At 36.9% G+C, this 19,605-nt stretch overlaps 2 protein-coding genes across 4 annotated transcripts; one reads left to right on the top strand and one right to left on the bottom strand.

Annotated features, from left to right (window-relative positions):
* Window positions 1-2,133: 2,133 nt before the first annotated feature.
* Window positions 2,134-15,295, top strand: LOC133854226 (uncharacterized). 3 transcript variants are annotated; one of them, XM_062290314.1, is made up of 10 exons: window positions 2,137-2,401; window positions 3,556-5,581; window positions 5,699-6,267; window positions 6,382-6,485; window positions 7,403-7,472; window positions 8,916-9,725; window positions 10,412-10,614; window positions 11,226-11,349; window positions 13,246-13,452; window positions 14,413-15,295. In XM_062290314.1, exons 1-10 carry the CDS (start codon window positions 2,246-2,248, stop codon window positions 14,554-14,556), a joined length of 4,413 nt encoding a protein of 1,470 aa, XP_062146298.1. In that variant the 5' UTR covers window positions 2,137-2,245; the 3' UTR covers window positions 14,557-15,295. The 3 variants fall into 3 exon arrangements, 2 of the variants coding, with proteins under 2 accessions (XP_062146298.1, XP_062146297.1); XM_062290313.1 differs by having other exon boundaries at window positions 3,556-6,267; XR_009896793.1 differs by lacking the exons at window positions 13,246-13,452; window positions 14,413-15,295 and having other exon boundaries at window positions 2,134-2,401; window positions 3,556-6,267; window positions 10,404-10,614.
* A 206-nt stretch (window positions 15,296-15,501) lies between these two features.
* Window positions 15,502-17,336, bottom strand: LOC133854227 (probable WRKY transcription factor 43). Its single transcript, XM_062290315.1, has 2 exons — window positions 16,991-17,336; window positions 15,502-15,780 (listed from the first exon to the last, which is right to left on the bottom strand). The coding sequence occupies exons 1-2, from the start codon at window positions 17,299-17,301 to the stop codon at window positions 15,603-15,605; spliced, it is 489 nt and encodes a 162-aa protein (XP_062146299.1). The 5' UTR covers window positions 17,302-17,336; the 3' UTR covers window positions 15,502-15,602.
* Window positions 17,337-19,605: the final 2,269 nt, after the last annotated feature.

The following is a 19,605-nucleotide window of genomic DNA, read 5'->3' as shown; positions in this document are numbered from 1 at the left end:
GGGAAATTATAGTTTAGCCCCCCAAATTACCACCCGTTTTGCGCTTAGCCCCACAAACTGCCAACACTCCGACTCCGGCCTACCAAACTACCAAAACCTTTGATAAAGGCCCCATTTGGCGAAATATCTCCATTTTACCCCTGCCACGTGTCATTTTTCAATTAAAAAAAATTAAAAACTAAAAAAACTAAATTTTTATTTTTATTTTTTTTAAAAAAAAAAAAGAAAAAAGAAAATATGGGGTGGCTGCTGAGCCACCCCCAGAAGCCGGCGCCACCTCTGGGGTGGCTCGTAGGCCACCCCGGCCTCTGGGGGTGGCCACCCGCCACCCCTAGAGCCCTAGGGGTGGCTTTCGGGCCACCCCAAATGGACTTCGGGGTGGACCGTAAGCCACCCCTAGAGGTGGCTGGCGCCACCTCTAGGGTGGCTCGCAGGCCACCCCGGCCTCTGGGGGTGGCCGCGCGCCACCCCTAGAGCCCTAGGGGTGGCTTTCGGGCCACCCCAAATGGACTTCGGGGTGGCCCGTAAGCCACCCCTAGGGCTCGGGGGTGGCTCGCAGAGGTGGACGGCGCCACCTCTGGCGTGGCTCGCAGGCCACCCCGGCCCCTTGGGGTGGCCGCGCGCCACCCCTAGAGCCCTAGGGGTGGCTTTCGGGCCACCCCAAATGGACTTTGGGGTGGCCCGTAAGCCACCCCTAGGGCTCGGGGGTGGCTTGCGAGCCACCCCAGAGGTGGACGGCGCCACCTCTGGGGTGGCTCGCAGGCCACCCCGGCCCCTTGGGGTGGCCGCGCGCCACCCCTAGAGCCCTAGGGGTGGCTTTCGGGCCACCCCAAATGGACTTCGGGGTGGCCCGTAAGCCCCCCCTAGGGCTCGGGGGTGGCTTGCGAGCCACCCCAGAGGTGGACAGCGCCACCTCTGGGGTGGCTCGCAGGCCACCCCGGCCCCTTGGGGTGGCCGCGCGCCACCCCTAGAGCCCTAGGGGTGGCCTGCGAGCCACCCCCAGAGGTGGCCGGCACCACCTCTGGGGTGGCTCGCAGGCCACCCCACTCCCCAAGGGGGTGGCTCAGCAGCCACCCCATATTTTTTTTTTTTTTTTTAAAAAATAAATAAAAAAAAAAATTTAGTTTTTTTAGTTTTTAATTTTTTTTAATTGAAAAATGACACGTGGCAGGGGTAATATGGAGATATTTCGCCAAATGGGGCCTTTATCAAAGGTTTTGGTAGTTTGGTAGGCCGGAGTCGGAGTGTTGGCAGTTTGTGGGGCTAAGCGCAAAACGGGTGGTAATTTGGGGGGCTAAACTATAATTTTCCCAAAAAATTACTCTACTTTAAAAATCACTGCCTCTTATACTTTTTCTGTTCAAATTAGTGGAATTTAACAAAGTCATTTAAATTTCTTTCAACTTAATTTATTGAACTTATATTTATTATTATTAGAACATGTAATCTTAAAATACATGTGAAAATCATATGCTTTAAGAACATATATTAATTTAATAAAATCTCTTATTAAAATAATAAAGATTTTATTCTAAATTGATTTAGAGAAATTTATTCAAATTCAGTTTATAAAGTAAACATGTCCTTTAAGCATTTTAGAAGCACACATTATTAAAAAAAAAAAGTATTTCTCACGTACTAATGGACACAGCTCACATGACAACATTATAATCTTCTTCCAACCCAATTTAAAAGAAAAGAAAACTCTATCTCTATTAAAAATGAATCTAAAAGTTATAAATTTTAAGAATATGTGTCAATTTAATTAGAGACCTAATATAATAAAAATGAATCTAAAATTTCAAATTTCATATTGATTTTATTTTTAATGGTAGTTTTTTTTTTTTTTTTTTTTCATGAGTAAGTTAGACGAGAAATGTTAGAGTTATTTCTAGCGTATCTCTGATGTTTTTTTGGATGACACAGATTTAATTTTTTTGCTTAAAAAATTACATTTCGTAGGTCACATTTTGACATAATTTTTTATTTATTTTTATTAAATCCATGTCATTTAGAAGAACACTAAAAAAAGGCTAAAAAAAATTATAGCATTTCTCAAGTTTATTTTTAATAAACTCTCACGTGTGAACTGCCATGTCATAACTAAAGAAAAGAAAAGAAAAAAGAGCCCAACATCCCGCCACGTCAGAGGCACACGGAATCACCCTCCGGTTAACTTCTTACGTTCCGTAAAGCTTTTTCCGTTCCGCTTACCTTTCGCTCGCTCACCCGACTCACTGAGTCAATGAAGTGCCGATCAGTGGCATGCATATGGTCAGGCACGCCTCCGTCCCACAGAGTCACCGCCACCGCCGTGCTGAACCAGCCACCGACTCTATACACCGGCGGATCCGATGGCTCCATCGTCTGGTGGAGCCTCTCCTCCGCTGATCCCAACCCGGTACTCCAACTCGCTTCTGTACAATTTTCCTTTTGCCATTGCTTACGCTCACCAGTTGTTTGTTAAAATCTCTGAACCAAAACTGTTAGCCGAGTAGCACAGCAATGCTCTTATATGATTGAAATGGATTTGTTTTGATTTGACATGCCGCTTCCTGAGAAAATGTTTGAGGAAAAAATGAGAGAAATACAATGCTCGAGTTGTATGCTTTATGCTTTGCTTCTTTCGTTCTTAAAAATTTACTCCTAAAATTCAATTCTAGTTCAATCAGGTTTGTTGAAAATTGCCTCAAATTTCTATTTTGAGAAAATTAGTTTTTGGGCTTTTTTAATGTGGAAGGAATTCGAGACATTAGTAATTTGGTATTCCTTATCCAATAAGAGATAGGAATTGGAGAGGGAAATTAATTTTCTTGTGATCTAGAGTAAGCATTGTTTCCAAAGATTAGTACAAATTCAAGTGGGCATTTGTCCCATAGTGGCCCACCCATGTAGGGAGTAGCCTTGTAGCGTTTTTGAGATTGAAAGATAATCACTTGAGTGAGTGAGGCTTTGGGTGGATTCGGGCTTGGGATTTGAGTGTTGTTTTCACCTGCTCAATCTTTTGTTAGAGCATTTTTCCTTGATCGTCTCTGCACGCTGATGTGTGATTGGCTTATTTTCTTCTTCTCTTTCTTTATTTGTTTGCAATCCAAAACCTCAATTTGTTACCATAAGATTCATGTTACACTAGCGTTTTCTTTTATTTTTTACCTTTTATTTTTAAGGTAGTATATTAAGATAGATTTTATGGGGTCTAAACGTTGGAAGTATAGTTTCAATCCTTATATTTTCCTACATTTTTTTGGTAACCAAATTTAACCTTAATTAATATCTCTCAGGATATTTTAGTTGTTTCAGTCTAGTGCTATTCTTTATTTGACTCAATTTTTCTTTAACCACAGATACTTGGTTGGTTTATATTCTTGTTTATATGTTAAGGCCAAAATTAAGATTGAATCCCAGTAGCAAAAGGCATTCCAACATCGCACATTGTCACATTTTCCTTGATCCTCTCAAATCTTTCGATATTTGAAATGAATTGTGTTTCTCCACACTTTAGAGAAAAAAAGTTAATTGATAATGCACCAATCTGATGAGTTTTTATTTGGACAGGAAATTAAACCAATAGCTATGTTGTGTGGCCATGCCGCACCCATAGCTGATCTTGGCATTTGTTATCCTGTTGTGGTGTCAGGAAATGAAAAGCTGGATTCTTCAAGTGACGTTGGGGTCACCTCTACTTCTGATTATTGTGGTGCGCTAATCAGTGTTTGTACTGATGGTGTGATGTGCGTGTGGAGCAGAAGCAGTGGGCATTGTAGGCGAAGGAGAAAATTGCCACCTTGGGTAGGCGGTCCATCCATGGTTCGAACATTGCCTTCAAATGCAAGATATGTGTGTATTGGCTGTTCTTTTGTAGACACTGTTCATTTGTCCGGTCATCATTCCATTGATTCCATGGAAGGAGGTGAGGAGTCAGTGGATAGAGAGTCCCAGCACAGAAAACTGCCAAAGTGCGCTGTAGTTATCGTTGATACATATACCCTTATGATTGTCCAAACAGTTTTTCATGGGAGTTTATCTATCAGTTCATTGAGGTTTATGGCTGTAGTTTCGTCCATGGAGCACAAAGAGAAGCATTCTGTAGTCATGGCTGATTCCTTTGGTGGGCTGCAATTGGTTCCGATATTAAAGGATCCCCAGCGGGATAGGGATGGCAGGACTGGTCTGCATAAAAGTTCTTCTCAGTTGGAGATGAATGTTTGGGAAGATGGGTTGAGTGAGGGTGGGCAGGTTGTGTCAATTGCAACCTTTGGGAATGTTATTGCTTTGGTTTTCAAAAACCAATGTATATTTAGACTATTGACCAGTGGTACTAAAATTGGAGAGATTTCTTTTGTGGACAATTTCCTTTGTCTAGAAGTTAAGTCCACGCAATCACATGTTATAGGGGGAATGTTTCTTGAAAGTGAAGATTCTGGGAGTAAGCTGAATGCTGACGAACTTCATGGAATATCTACAACCAATTTTGCAGTGTGGAATAATAAGGGTTATGCAGTTGTGTATGCAGTATCATTTTTAAAAAACATATTCAAGTGCGAACCATTTTGTGAGATCCCTACTGCTTCTCATGCCTTTGATGTGAGATTATCAGTTCATTTCATTCAATTGAATCGTTATCTTCTTTGCATTGAATCACAATGCTTTTATGTTGGAGAAGCTCTACAGTGGAAACCCCATTTCACAATCTGGTCACTACATTCGGAACATGATGACCTTGGAAAAGTGTGCTGGCAGTCCAGAATGCATGGGAAAAGCAGTTTTTTTGTTGACTGGATAGCTAACTCTACTTCACTTCATGAAATTGAGGGCCCCGATAACGGGAAGAATAAGTTAAGTTCTCAGCAAGCTTCTGTTCCAAGTCCAATAAGTGGTGACAATATACATGCAAATTATCAGTCCAACAAGGGACGGATTGTATCTTCTTCCATGGTTATTTCAGAAAATATCATTGCACCTTATGCTCTTGTGCATGGCTTCTTTAGTGGGGAAGTAGAACTTGTAAGATTTAATTTGTTTCATGGACTAACTTCTTCTGGTAATAGTCCACACCATGAAGTGGGTTCACATGTATCCAGGCAATATTTTCTAGGGCACACAGCTGCTGTATTATGTTTGGCAGCACATCGAATGGTAAGCAGTGCCAAAGGATGGAGTTTCAGTCAGGTTTTAATTTCTGGAAGTATGGACTGCACAGTTCGTATATGGGATCTTGACACAGGAAATCTCATTACCGTAATGCACCAACATGTGGCTCCAGTGCACCAAATAATTCTTCCCCCATCCCGTACTGACCGTCCTTGGAGTGACTGCTTCCTCTCTGTTGGGGAGGACTCATGCGTTGCTCTGGCTTCTCTCGAGACTTTACGAGTTGAGAGAATGTTTCCTGGACACCCCAGCTATCCTTCTAAAGTAGTATGGGATGGTGTAAGAGGTTATATTGCATGCCTCTGCCGAGACCATTCAGGAACATCTGATTCCACCAGTGTTTTGTACATTTGGGATGTAAAGACAGGTGCTCGGGAGCGGGTTCTTCGTGGGACCGCTTCTCATTCAATGTTTGATCATTTTTGTAAAGGTATCAGCATGAATTCGATATCTGGCACTGTATTGAATGGAAATACCTCAGTTTCCTTATTAAATCTTCCAATAATTGAGGATGGAATATTTTCTCATTCTAATCTAAATAATATAGAGAAGTTGGTCACTCCATCAAATGTGGTGCGGAGTATGGCAAATATAATTGAGCCCAACACTTCCCATGCACATGTTGGCAAAGGAATTTCTGCAAAACCGTTTCCAACCACTCCATCTATCCTTCAAAGCAACAAGCCTTCCATTAAATGCTATTGCCCATTCCCTGGAATTGCTACACTGAGTTTTGAACTTGGGTCATTGATGTTTCTTCATCAGAAGGGTGAACGCACTGCCAATGGCAGTGATAAGTTAGATGGTACCAATGTGAAGGAACAGGTTCCTGAGAGACCAAGTCCCCGCGGGACGAATATAGATGATGCTTCTGATGTGAATGAGAGTACGATTGATTCTATAGAAGAGCTTGAGTGGATTAGATCACTTGAAGAATGTTTACTTCGATTTACCTTGTCATTTTTACACTTGTGGAATGTAGATAGTGAGCTTGATGATTTGCTTATAACTGACATGAAGCTAAAGAGGCCGGAAAATCTTATTGTAGCTTCTGGTTTGCTAGGGGACAAAGGGTCTTTGACTTTGACATTTCCTGGGTCAAGTGCCATTCTTGAGGTATTTTGGATAAACTGTTTTAAATGTTGGAACATGTTTTTCTTGTTTGGCTCCCGCCATTTTTTTCCTTGAGACATTGAAAACTTTCCTGAGAAATTGAAAACAATATTTCAGCTCTGGAAATCCTCATCAGAATTTAGTGCGATGAGGTCACTTACGATGGTCTCGCTTGCCCAACGCATGATTAGCTTGTCTCACTCCAGTTCTGCTGCCAGCAGGTATTAACAAAGGTCCACAAAAATCGCTGTACAGAATCTACTTGTATCATTTATTAGATTTTTTATTCTTCACATTCTACCATGCTGAGTTATGCATTTTATATATTGGCATCAATCTACAGAATCTACTTGTGTCATTTTTACTTGATTTCTTATTCTTCACATTCTACCCTGCGGAGTTATGCATTTTATATATTGGCATCAATCTAGTATTTGTTCAGGTGAAAACTAGAAGCTGCAATTTTGCTGAAAGTTGGTGTTGGAAAGGAAGATTATTAAAATTTCAAAATAGCTGAAAATAATAAAGAAAAAAAAAAAGGTAGCTTGTTTAATTTTTGGCTGATATTGGAAGAGGTGTATGGACAATGTTTTATGCAAAAATTGTAGGTTGCAGTCACGTTGGCCATCTGGATATGATTATGTTCTCTATATTAAATTATTCTCTTGTCTGCTGGTATTCATTGTCTCTATATGGTTGTTGGAAAAGCAATAGCCAATTTTATTTTTTATTTATTTATTTTTTAATTTTTAATTTTTATTCCTTAAAGAAAATTTCAAATGAAGGATAAGGTATAGCTAATTCAGTTGACTTAGGCCTAGGTGAACATTTATTTGAAAAGCAGTGTGATAGTAAGGTTGCTCTTCAATCTCTTGCATATGTGGCTTCCTATTGCTCTAGTATACAAGAGAAACACCTAGCTAGCAAAAGAAAAAAAATCAAGAAACATTTAAGTCAAAAACAGCTGTTCAGTGTAAAAATTCTTGAAGAAAAAATCCTTTAGTGTGGCAATGTTAATCCCTAAATGTTATTCATGCATGCCAAATGACCATTTCCTGTATAATCCTTTTTTTCCCTTTAATAGACCAGCTATATTTTTTTGATTTTTTTTTTTTAACTTGATGGGTATTGTTTGCAGTGCTTTAGCAGCATTCTACACTAGGAATTTTGCAGAAAAAAATCCAGATTTGAAGCCACCTTTACTCCAGGTTGCATCTTGTGCTAATTCATTTGTTATTCTAAGTTTCTAATCTGGACTTAATATTTCAAATGCATCCGTATGATTTTCTCTCCTGTATGAACGTGTGAAATTGACTTTATATATGAAGCACATATTTCCTTGATGTGTTACATTCGACCTAAAGGTGGCTTAGTTTTTTATTAGTCCAGCCAACTGAAATAAAGTATAGAACTATTATTGGTTGACAGCACCCTCTTTTCTGATGATTAATAACTGTGTAGAATTGTTGCCACTGATAAGAGTACATTACTTGCATAGTAATTAGCCTTCTTATTTGCTTTTCTCAATAACGCGTCACGTTATTTGAACAATTCGCTTAGGCTAATAGGGTCAATATGAAGTGTGTTTACTGACTAAGATCTCACTTCCTAGTGTTCAAGCGGCAATGAGTGCCTGAAAAGCTACTTATTTTCAATAGATAATTTGATTTTCAGTCTGGAACAGGATTATCAGTATTGTTTTCTGTCTTTATGAATGGCTACTCACCTGGTTTTTGTCTAACCAGAGGTATTGAAGCATACAATATCTTTAAAGTATCTTCGCAAAAGTTATCGTAAGAAATTAGATGTCATGGAGTGCAAAACTTATTACTGAAATATGTTTGTACTGGTTTTAAGCCCTCACTGTATACAGCTGATGTGATTGGTTGCTAAGAAGATTTTTTTTTTTTTGATAAGTAAGAGAAATATCATTAAAAAGCGCAAAGCGCATCAAGTACACATGAAGTATATAAGAAACGCATCAAGAGGAAGAAGAAAACAAAACAAGGAAATCATTAAAACTAAACACTAAAGGTGCGAAGAACGCAGCCGACCAAGAGTACAAAGAATGAAAGAAAAAGGAAATGAGTTCCTCAATAGTTCTTTCTTTGTCCTCGAACTGTCTATCATTGTGTTCCTTCCATAAGAACCACAAAAGGCAACAAGGGACCGTCTTCCACACGACCGCACTCTGCTAAGAAGATTGAGAAGTAGAATCAAAGTTTTGAATCTTAGAACTATTTTTCCAGAACCTGAACGTGATTAGATTCCAAATTCTCTCTTCTTGTCCACTGTCTTGTTGTCAAGCAAGCTCAGCATTCATAAGAGTAATATTCCTTCTATGAAATCATTAAGAACTAGAACTTGTAATGCTGTGAATTGTAAAACTTTAGGTAAGGTTTAATACATTTTATGTATGTATTGAACAGATGGAAACCTGATAGTCTGGTTTCATGTTCTTTATTTTCTCATATGGCTTACATTTATCCTAAGCTCTACTGAAAATTCGCGTGTTTCACTGTTCTGTCATGAGAATAATCACTTCAAAGTTGGAAGTTGGAACTCCTATTGCTAGTGGCATGGTTGAATACACCGATTAGTCAATTTTTGGTTAATTCTATGTTCTTTATTTCTGTTGCTCTGTTTTACAGCTCTTTGTGAGTTTCTGGCAAGATGAAAGTGAACATGTACGTATGGCTGCTCGCTCTTTATTCCACTGCACTGCTTCGCGGGCAATTCCGCTTCCTCTACGTAGTCAAAAAGCGGCTGACCAAGCAAAAATGAGCTCTCCAATTGGAACCGGAGAAAATGAACATGAGAATTTAAATGTAGGGGGAACATCTGCTAACAGATTGTATGCAGACCAGCTGCTAGAAACCGAAGGAATATCTGAGGTTGATGAATCTAAAATACTTGATTGGGTTGAATCATATGAAATGCAAGACTGGATTTCTTGCGTTGGAGGAACAAGCCAAGATGCCATGACTTCTCATATTATTGTTGCAGCAGCATTGGCTATTTGGTATCCCAGCCTTGTGAAGCCAGGTCTTGCAACGCTGGTTGTTCATCCATTAGTGAAATTGGTTATGGCAATTAATGAGAAATACAGTTCCACTGCAGCAGAACTTCTTGCAGAAGGTATGGAGAGCACATGGAAAGCATGCCTTGGTTCTGAAATATCTCGTTTGATTGGAGATATATTTTTCCAAATAGAGTGTGGAAGTGGTCCATCAGGCAATTCAGCTACAACAAATCCAGTTGTACCAGTTGCCATTCGGGAGACTTTGGTTGGTATTCTTCTTCCAAGTTTAGCAATGGCTGACATACCAGGGTTTTTAACTGTTATAGAAAGCCAAATCTGGTCTACTGCGTCTGATTCACCTGTTCATCTGGTATCCCTTATGACTCTCATCAGGGTTGTGCGTGGTTCTCCGAGAAACTTAGTGCAGTACGTTGATAAGGTTTGTATTGCCATCTCTAATTGAGTAGCACAAAGGTCCATGTTCAATTTGGAGGGGGAAAAAAAAAGAAATCTGAAATGCATGAAAATATGGAAAATTATAGGAAACTCAGCACCATGTGCACCATAAATATAGTTGTATATGGTTTTACTACTGATTGTGGGATTTGGAGCCTCTAAACGAGTCATTTTATTTTCTGCTCTGCATGCATGAGATTTTTAGATGACTCTTATTCTTTCCATATTAAGATAATTACATTGAGATGTCATGATATAATGTCTTTATATGTGCTTATATATGTAAATTTTCAAAATTGTTGAATGAATAAGTTAAGTTGTTATCTCTCTGTTTTTTTTTTTGTCCAAATTCTTTAGTGAATCTTGTATCATAACTACTTGTTGCTTCACACATTTTGTTTTAACATAATATTTTATCTGTGGACTTATGCTTCTATCACTTTCCTTTTTTATTACTTTTATTGCTTGGTTTCTGGTGACTTCACTAACTTCTCCAGCTATCAAGGTTTGTTCTAGTCTTGCAAGAATTAATCTATCTGTATATTACAGTTATTCACAATGCTACGTGATCTTTTATATTTTTAGATTTAATTAAATTTTTATCACTAAAAACATTTTGTTGTTAGGTCTCAATATGAAATTATATATGACATTTGGACAGATTTACAGGTGGTTAACTTCATTTTACAAACTATGGACCCTAGCAATTCTGTCATGCGTAAAACTTGTTATCAAAGTTCAATGACTGCCTTAAAGGAAGTTGTGCGTGTATTTCCTATGGTGGCTTTGAATGACACATGGACCAGATTGGCGGTTGGGGATGTGATGGGAGAGACTAACAATGCTAGCATTCGGGTGTATGACATGCAAAGGTATTAGGAAATAAAATATAACTTATTAAATCTAAATGGTTTATTACAGATGTACCAGAATGCACACATGGACCAAACAGTGTAGGATAATTAATTATATTTCAGACTCTCAGCTTGTTCATTTAAAGGTCCCTCTAAATTTAGATCACATTATAGCTAAAAGTTGATTTTTGCTTGGTTGGTTTCAACAAGGTATTATTAGGCGAAAAATATTTGGGGTCTTATTAATAATGGTGAACTCTTAAACAGTAAAAACACAAGCATATACTACTCAATTTAGACATTCAATTATCAATTAGCTTCTTAATCGGTGCCTAGATATCCAAACAATTTTGATATCATAAATTGTGAATTGGGGTCTTAGGCAATCTAGTTGTAAAATTCTTCATATATCTGGTACATATGTTTATTTGAATTACTTGAACTTTATATTTATCAGTATGAGAAAGAGTTTCATTTTTCTGACGCCTTGGCCATTTAGTTTTACATTTCAGACATACTTCATATGATTGTACTTGAGCCGTTGCAATCCTCTTGCTTTTGTTTCTTTTGTAGATAATGGAAGAGATAAAAGTTGTTTCAAATTTTCCTGTCTTTGTTTTTCAATGTAGTGTGATGAAGATCAAGGTTTTGGATGCAAGTGGACCTCCTGGACTTCCAAGCTTGCTTGCAGCAGCATCAGAAATGGTGGTAACCACTGCAATTTCAGCTTTGAGCTTTTCGCCAGATGGGGAGGTACTTCTTGTTAGTGGATAGACCCTACAAACACAAATTTTCCTTGCCATACTTGTTCCTAGTGCCATGACAAAACCTTGTCTTTATCTATGGCACCTTTGTTTGTACATGCATTCACTTGGCATATTATTAAATTAGGATTTACTATGAGTTAGCAGCGACTGACACAAACCTGATAACAAGCCTAATTTAAAAGGTTTGGTTTTGAGACTGGATCTGACTGACCTGCACCAACCCAATTTTCTTTTTGTTAAAAATGAAAATTGAATGTTTTGTTGTCATTTTGAGTTCTTCGTAATGTTAGTATCTTGAATATATATATATATATATATATATATATATATATATATATATATATATATATATATATATATATATATATATATATATATATATATATATATATATATATATTCTTTTTTAAAAAAATATGCGGGTTGGTAGGTGGACTTAGGTTGAGTCAGTTGATTATTTTTCTCTCTTTTCAAGCTTGGTTCCTTTTGCTTCTTTCTCTCTTTTGGGGCAGAAAAAGGAGTTGGTGTTTTTTTTTTTTTTGGGGGGGGGGGGGGTGGGGGTGCTCACCATGGAGTTGCTCTTACCTAACGAAAACATCCACCTTCTGGCCCTGGTAAGGCTAGATTTACCAGCAGGCTTGCTGGCATCTTTTTGCAGACATTTAATGATGGCTGCATTTTCTCTCAACGGCATGTGACATCACATATGGCATAGTTAAGGAACACTTGTTGTGGTCTTGCTGTCCTAACCAGAATCATCTCTCTCTCTCTCTCTCTCTCTCTCTCCCACACACACACACACACACATTCAAGCTCATATTCATATTCTTTTTAATATTTTTCTCAATTCTTTATTCGATTCAGTTTTTTCCATGATATGTGAACCAGCTGCATTTGCACTTCGCTTCATTGATTCATTTGCCCAATGGTGCTGGTGCCTTTCCCAAAGAGTTATAATGTACCATCTTGAGAAAAATGTATCTTTTTATCAGTTTTTACCGTGAATCAACTTCCATACGCTGTTAATCTTAATTCAAATTTTAAAATGACTCTTTATTAGGCTGTAACGTTTGGTGTTAGTAGATTGTAGTCTTATCTTCCCTGTTTCTCTTTCCACTGAATTTGTTGAATTCTTTTAATTTTTTTGTTAATATCATTGAGTGAGAGGTGAAACCTAAGAAGTACTGATACCACATGCGACATGTGGATGGGATATGATACGCATATGTGATACGATCATTCTTAAATACGATGGAACTGGGACATGTTAATTAAATAATAAATGAAATATACAGTTTTGTGTATATTTTATTTTAATTTTTGATTTAAAAGATAAATACCAATCACCTAGAGGTTGAAGAATATATCTAAAAAAATGCTCTTCTTCTATTTATTTTACTCAAAAGACATTGTTCATATTCAAAAAATTACGTCAATCAACTGTTCATAATATCCCCAAAATTTAATCAATCATTCCGCTATTTGATCCTTTGAATTTTTGAAGTATTCAGATCCTCTTTTCTAATAGATGACCCCAAAACATTTTAGAACCCCCCCCCTTTTTTTTAATTTTTTATTAAGACAATTTTATTTTGACCCCATATGTCCCAGCCATATTGCTAAAGTATCCTATCGTGTCCCAAAGATATCCAATTTTTATTTTTATTTTGTATTGTTCATGGACTTATGTCGGACATGGTATGTTGCTCTGTCTGAGCCTTATCCTACTTATAAAAAAAAAAGAAAAAAGTCTGAGCCTTATCCTTGTCTAATACATGTTGGACATGAATACTTCAGCCCTGTTAAAGTATCTGTGCTTTCTAGGTTGAAGACTTGAAGTATGATTTTCTACAATTGTCTAATATATACCTACTTGTTGCAGGGGCTGGTTGCTTTCTCTGAGCATGGGTTGATGATCAGATGGTGGTCACTGGGATCTGTGTGGTGGGAAAAATTGAGCAGAAATTTTGTTCCCGTGCAATGCACAAAACTGATCTTTGTTCCTCCATGGGAGGGTTTCTCACCTAATTCTTCTAGGTCAAGCATAATGGCAAGCATAATGGGAAATGATAGGCAGGTCAATTCACAGGTATTTTCCTCTGTGTTACGTGGCATTAATTTTATAGACATGAATTTTGAAGTAGATACTACTATCTATTGTTTTGTATTCACTTTAGTTTATTTGATTATGACTACTGGCAATAATATGATGTATACAGGTTAGAGAAGTGAGAAAAATTTGTATTGAGAATGTTACCTGCGTGAGTCCTACTAGCGTTATTAGAAATGCATGTATTTGTGAGAACCAATGTAGCTCTGAGGGCAAGATTAGAATTTGTTAAATATGGTGGTTTAGTCTTTGCAGTGAAGGCCATTCAATACATTGAAAGGTCCTGACTTGGTTCAAAATTGAAGTGCTTCCAAGGATGGGAACCTTAAAGATATAAGGATAATAAAATATTGGTATGTGAATATAATTGAAGATAATGAATCTAACAGGATTGAATAGCCAAAGATGCTTGAAGCAACCTTCCCAAGTACTTGAGTTGAAAAGATTTTTAGAATTGCAGTGTCTTGGTTTTAGCAAATAATATGAATTTGAGAAGAGAAGCATGGTTAGAAAAAGGAAGCGTGACTGAGGGGAATGTGCATATGTTGAGTTGCACTGGGTTTTCTTTACAAGAATCTAGTCGTTTTCTCTTCTTTTATTTATTCTTTATTATTTACTTCTTTCCTTTTATTCCTTTTTTTTTTTGTTCCGGGAGGAATAGCTTCTCAACTTGACACTAAAATCACTTTCTAAATATTTATTCACTTTTTAAATATTTTAATTTTAATGCTATTTTTTTTTCATAGTATTATAACTTTTATCATAAATTCTTTACAAAATAACGTAACAATTCACATGACTTGATCTTAGATCATTCTCATTTATGTAGGCTCTATTTGCAAGGTCTCCCTAGATGGATCTGTCTGGTTCTGTTTAACCACATAAAGATCACTGCGAGTGCTCCTTAAACCTAACACCATTTATTATTTCTTTTTGCAGGAAAATGCAAGCAGTTTGAGTCATGCAGACAGCCTAAAACTATTGATCCATAATCTTGACCTGTCTTACCGGATTGAATGGGCTGGTGAACGGAAAGTACTTCTTACAAGGCATAGCCATGAGATGGGTACTTTCCAGTTATAAGTGTTCTGTCAGACTCTTGTGAGCAAGCTCCTGGAAGGTTTTCCAGTTATGAGCTATCATTGTGCATTTTCAGTTGCAATTGTCTTACCAAGCAAAATGTCTTTTTTGAGGTAGAGAAAATCCGTCAAATTTTACTTGCATAGGTTGCGGCGTGGAAGTCTGTTTTTCGAGACCAAGCCTGAGAGAAGAAGGGCGTACCGGCAGCATGAATAATCCAACACATGTACTGTTTGCTCAAAGCAGATAGATAGCTATGTAGATAGTGATGTATGCATTTATTTATTTATTTTTCTTTGGCAGAAGATGGCTGAGCTAATTAGGATAGACAATTATGTTTACCGCTGCACCCTTTCTTGTTGTAGCCTTTTCCAGTTTTTTTCTGCTCAAGGAAATACCTTTTTGAGGAATTGAAAGGCTCTGCAGAAGGTTCCAAGGGTGGTTACCAGTATTGTGCGAAGCAGGTGTATGATCTGGTTTGGTTTCTAACAACAGTAGAGTTTATCTTTAAGTTTGTTTGGCAAAATTTTGGAATCCTTTACCTAAGGCCATTCTTGAACTTTTTCTTTTATTTGCTGGTTGGCAGTGATAAATAGATTGCGTACACTGGGCATGCGCATTTATTATTAGTAAAGGAATCGCCTAGGGGTGGCAGTTCGTGTTCGCATGTTAGGTTCCGGGCATGTTGAAGCATATGTATAAGACTATATATGTCAATTTTAACTCGACCCATTTAATTAAATGGGTCAGGTTCCTTAACTTTAACCTTTTAATTTCGTGTTGGGTTCGTATTATGTTCGTGGGTCCTATGAAAAATTGTCAAACTTAGAATCACCTCTTTTAATGGCAATGAAAGATAAACTGTAGAGTTAAAGTTCGAATTCAAGAGTTTGGTTTTGATAATGTATTAAATTATCAGTTATCTTAAAAGTTTAAGTTGGTAATAAATGATTGATTTAATTATTTAAATTAATACTTTGACAATACTAGGGACGCAAGTGCATTGTACAATTATGATTTTGCAGTAAGACATAGAAAAAGGACTGGCTCTAGATTCCAGAGAGGAATTGCAATTGCCTCAGCAGTGGGCTTAAGCTCTCCATCAACATTTCACAATGATGGTTGTGGATGCCCTCATATGTTGTCACGACGATGCTTGAATCTTTTGAGAGTCGTTGGACTTGTTTCTTCACGTTGCACGTATGATTTGAGCAGCGGTAGTAGCTTCTGCGTTTATCATATAGAATAGAGATTGGTTAATATAATCAGAATAGGGTTTTCTAATACTCTATTTTATGTGTTAGGACCGGAGAATTGTGTAAGAAAAAAAAAAAAATTCACTTTGTCTTGTGTAAGAGTGAGATTTTTGTGTATTGGGTTTTGAGTTTGAGTAATTTTTTCTTCACCATAATTTTGTACTTCATCTTTGGTCAGTGAATTTGATTGTGATCCCTTCTGCCGGTGAACGTATCTCACAATGAAAAAGCTATATAAATTTTGATGTTTTGATGTGATTGTTTTGTATTATTTACCATAATTGTGGTCTATTGCACAACAATTGTATTATATATGTATAAATAAAGTCAAACTAGATTATCTTTTTGAGTAATGCTATAAGGAGGATTAAAGTCCCATAGTCTTTCTTGTATCCTCCTAAATCATCATTGAATTTGAGATGATCATTATTGAATTTAAATAGAGCTGTATATTGTGCAAAGCCAACTAATGCAGTCTCATCCATTCAACAAACAAAATATTTCGGATTCATCTCAATAGATCAGTTGCAAGCAAAGTCGTTTGAAATCTTCTGCAAATGTTGGATAGGAAGCTATCCAGTCACTACTAAAATCGTGGGATATCGTGTAAATTTGAAGAAAAATGCTATTTCATATTCTGTGGTATATCTTCAATTCATTTGTTTGTTCAAATCAACTATTAGATTTGTAGGACGTACTTATTAAATAATTGATTTGAACAAAAGATAAATAAGAAATATAAAGGTAAAGAAGAAATTTTTTCATATGAACTAGTCAGAAGTCATTTCAAACTTATGAAGAAACAAGAATAGATAGGTAGTCAACTTAATTAGCACATTTTTTTTTCAAAAGAACAACATGGACTGAGAAATGCATCTCTAATAATCCCATGAACCTCTGATGAGTTGAGAGCAATGTGACAGTATAATCCATTATTTTATTCTAGAAATTAAGATTATAAGTGTAATGATGTTTTTAATGAAAAAGGTCGAATTATCCAAAAGTATAAAAATTTGAGAGCGAAAAATAGACGAGTAATTCAATAGTGATTAATCTCAAATTTAATAGTGATTTTAAAAGTCACATTAATTTTTGAGTAATAAATAAATAGTAAGAAATGATGAATTTAATAATTTAATTTATATTTTGAAACAAAATAGGACAATATATATGAGCAGAACCTGGGGTGGATGCTGTTCTTTACAGCCTTCTGTCCGTACTTCCGCCACCTGTACCCGTCGTCTAGAATATTATCGGGGCTCTTAGTATGGAAGGAAATCTTTGGTGGAATAGCTTTGTTGGTCCTGCTAGCTTTTCTATTATGTTTGATTCTGCCATTTTTAGCTCCTCCAGTACTCTCAGCTGCTAAGGACTGATCGCCAAATATGGAGGGACCAGAAAGGAGGCTCACCCAGTCAATGTCTGAAGCTATCTGAATATCCTGTCCGGGTTGAAGCAGTGATTGGGGTGGAGGGTGCATGTCGAGATCCATGGAAGTAAGTACATGGGAATGTCCGAATGTGATTTGTAAGAATGTTAAGGGTTATGTTTGGATTTCAAAGGTTATATGGAAGGTTAGAAAGGGTTGGACATGCAGTCCCATGCAGGGAGAGAGAAAGAGAGCGAGAGGTCTGCAACTTTTCTAGGAAACCCTGGCTTAAGGCCAACTATAGTTCACCTAATTCTGTTCAACTGTTCTATTAGCAAAATGACATTCCCAAACGGATCTCTCTCTCTCTCTGTTTCTCTCTCTCTACACACACACACACACACACACACACACACACATATATATATATATATATTCCTGAGGTATGCCGAAAGAGCAATTTACTTCTTACAGTCAAATTCCGTTTACTGAATTAACAAGTTCTGTTAGTATGATACTAACTTAAGTAAGACACGCGTTATAATTTTCTTGGCTCTGACGTGTTACACTATTGGAATTTGTTAATTTAGTGGAAGATATATATATATATATATATATATATATATATAAACACATGCAAGATAATTGGCTTCTAAATGGCATAAAGTACAGGGTTTAATTAGGTGAGGACGAAGCCTTCATGGTTAAGATATCAAATGTTGTTGTGGTAGTTCAGAATATGTTCATCAATTGGCTGACTACTCTGATTAACCCTTTCAGTGGGCGTAATCATACTCGGTTGCTCTATTAGCGTACTAATTTAATTGTAATATAATAAGCTATATATAAGGGAATGAAATTTTAAGAAATATGAATAAAAAATGTTTCTGAACCCTGATAATTTTTTGTTCTATCTCTTGTCCTTTTGTTTTCGTTTTGGTTTTTTTTTTGTTTTTTTTTCCCTAGAGTATGATATTTTTTCTGTGATTAGTGCAATTTGGCTTGAGTTACAAAAGGTTGGAAACATAATATGCAGTGGATGGTTCAAAGGTTTAAAGGAATCCTTCTTGAGCATCATCTGAAAACGAATGCTTGTTTGTTGTAGCAACCATGGAATTTGGCAACAAATAAACACCAAACGTACACTACAAAAGAATCGATCATTAATTTTGTCACCACTAAAAGTCCAATAGTTGATGCTATTGCTCTTTAATGCGACATGCATGTCAATGCTAATGCTGTTGACCAGGGGTGGATCTAAGGGATAGGGGGGGGGGGGGGGGGGGGGGCATAATTCCAAAAAAGAAAAAAAATAAAATAGTAGGTAAAAAAATAAAATTGAGTTTACTGGCTCCTATCAACAAATTTTTTTAGCCCTTAGTCCCTGCCTATAGGAGCTTCTGGCCCCATCCTTGCTGTTGACACAAATAACCCAACGCGTCATCAATGTCGATCGACTTTAGAGTTAATACTAATGACGACCCAACAACCAGTGGCGGCATTTGTTGCCGTTAATAATATTTAGAGTTGACGCTGATAGATTAAAAACCCGAAATGAACTGTTGCCACTAATAATCGATCATCATCATCGACTATATATAGAGTCGACGTTGATTAATTACCTATTATCAACACAGACTATAAAGTCAACGTTGATGACTTATTTAAAAACCAAATTAATAAAATCACTGTCGACACTAATAATAGGCCATTAACATCAACTTAGAGTCAACAATAATACCATAAAAAATAAAGAATAATAAATTTTATTTTTTCAAAATAAATTTTGGGTCTTATTTATATAATTACCAATGCAAGATTTGCCAATATTAAACTCCTACATCATACAAGTATTTCCACACTCTCTTTGAATAAAATATGATTTACATTCAATTAAAAATATGAATACAAGAAGTATATATGTTCAAGCCTAGCAACATATAAAGTACTTCACAATACACATAAAGTAAACTCATCGCCACACCTTATTCCACATTGTTTGATACACGCTTCTTCTTCTTGCATCACTAGACTTAATTGCTTTCTTGTCCTCTAGAAGTTTTCAATAAAGTTTAGGAAAGTACACTTTAGATCACAACTGGCTGGAGTAAAGATTCAAACTCCACAAAACGAAAGCATATCCCTGTTGCTGGATAGAGGATAATAATGCATAACGTACAAGTGAATATCATTAAACTTGAATACCATCATGCATGCTTATGGCCCAAATTGCTTAAAAACCCCACTTCAAGTTGTTCTATTGTTGCATACATAGGCAGATTGGGTACAAATATGGCATAAGTCTTGACTGGAACTAATGACATTAGTTTCCCAGCATAATATCAATCCTACATAGAGTTCCATAATGTTTTCTAGCATGTTGCTATGACCTAGCTAGGCTCAACCCAAACAACAATTAAAGCCCTT

This window comes from Alnus glutinosa, chromosome 13 (genome assembly GCF_958979055.1).
Source record: "Alnus glutinosa chromosome 13, dhAlnGlut1.1, whole genome shotgun sequence".
NCBI lineage: Eukaryota > Viridiplantae > Streptophyta > Magnoliopsida > Fagales > Betulaceae > Alnus > Alnus glutinosa.
The sequence above is the reverse complement of the archived record's forward strand: the minus strand, read 5'-3'. Positions and strand labels throughout refer to the sequence as shown.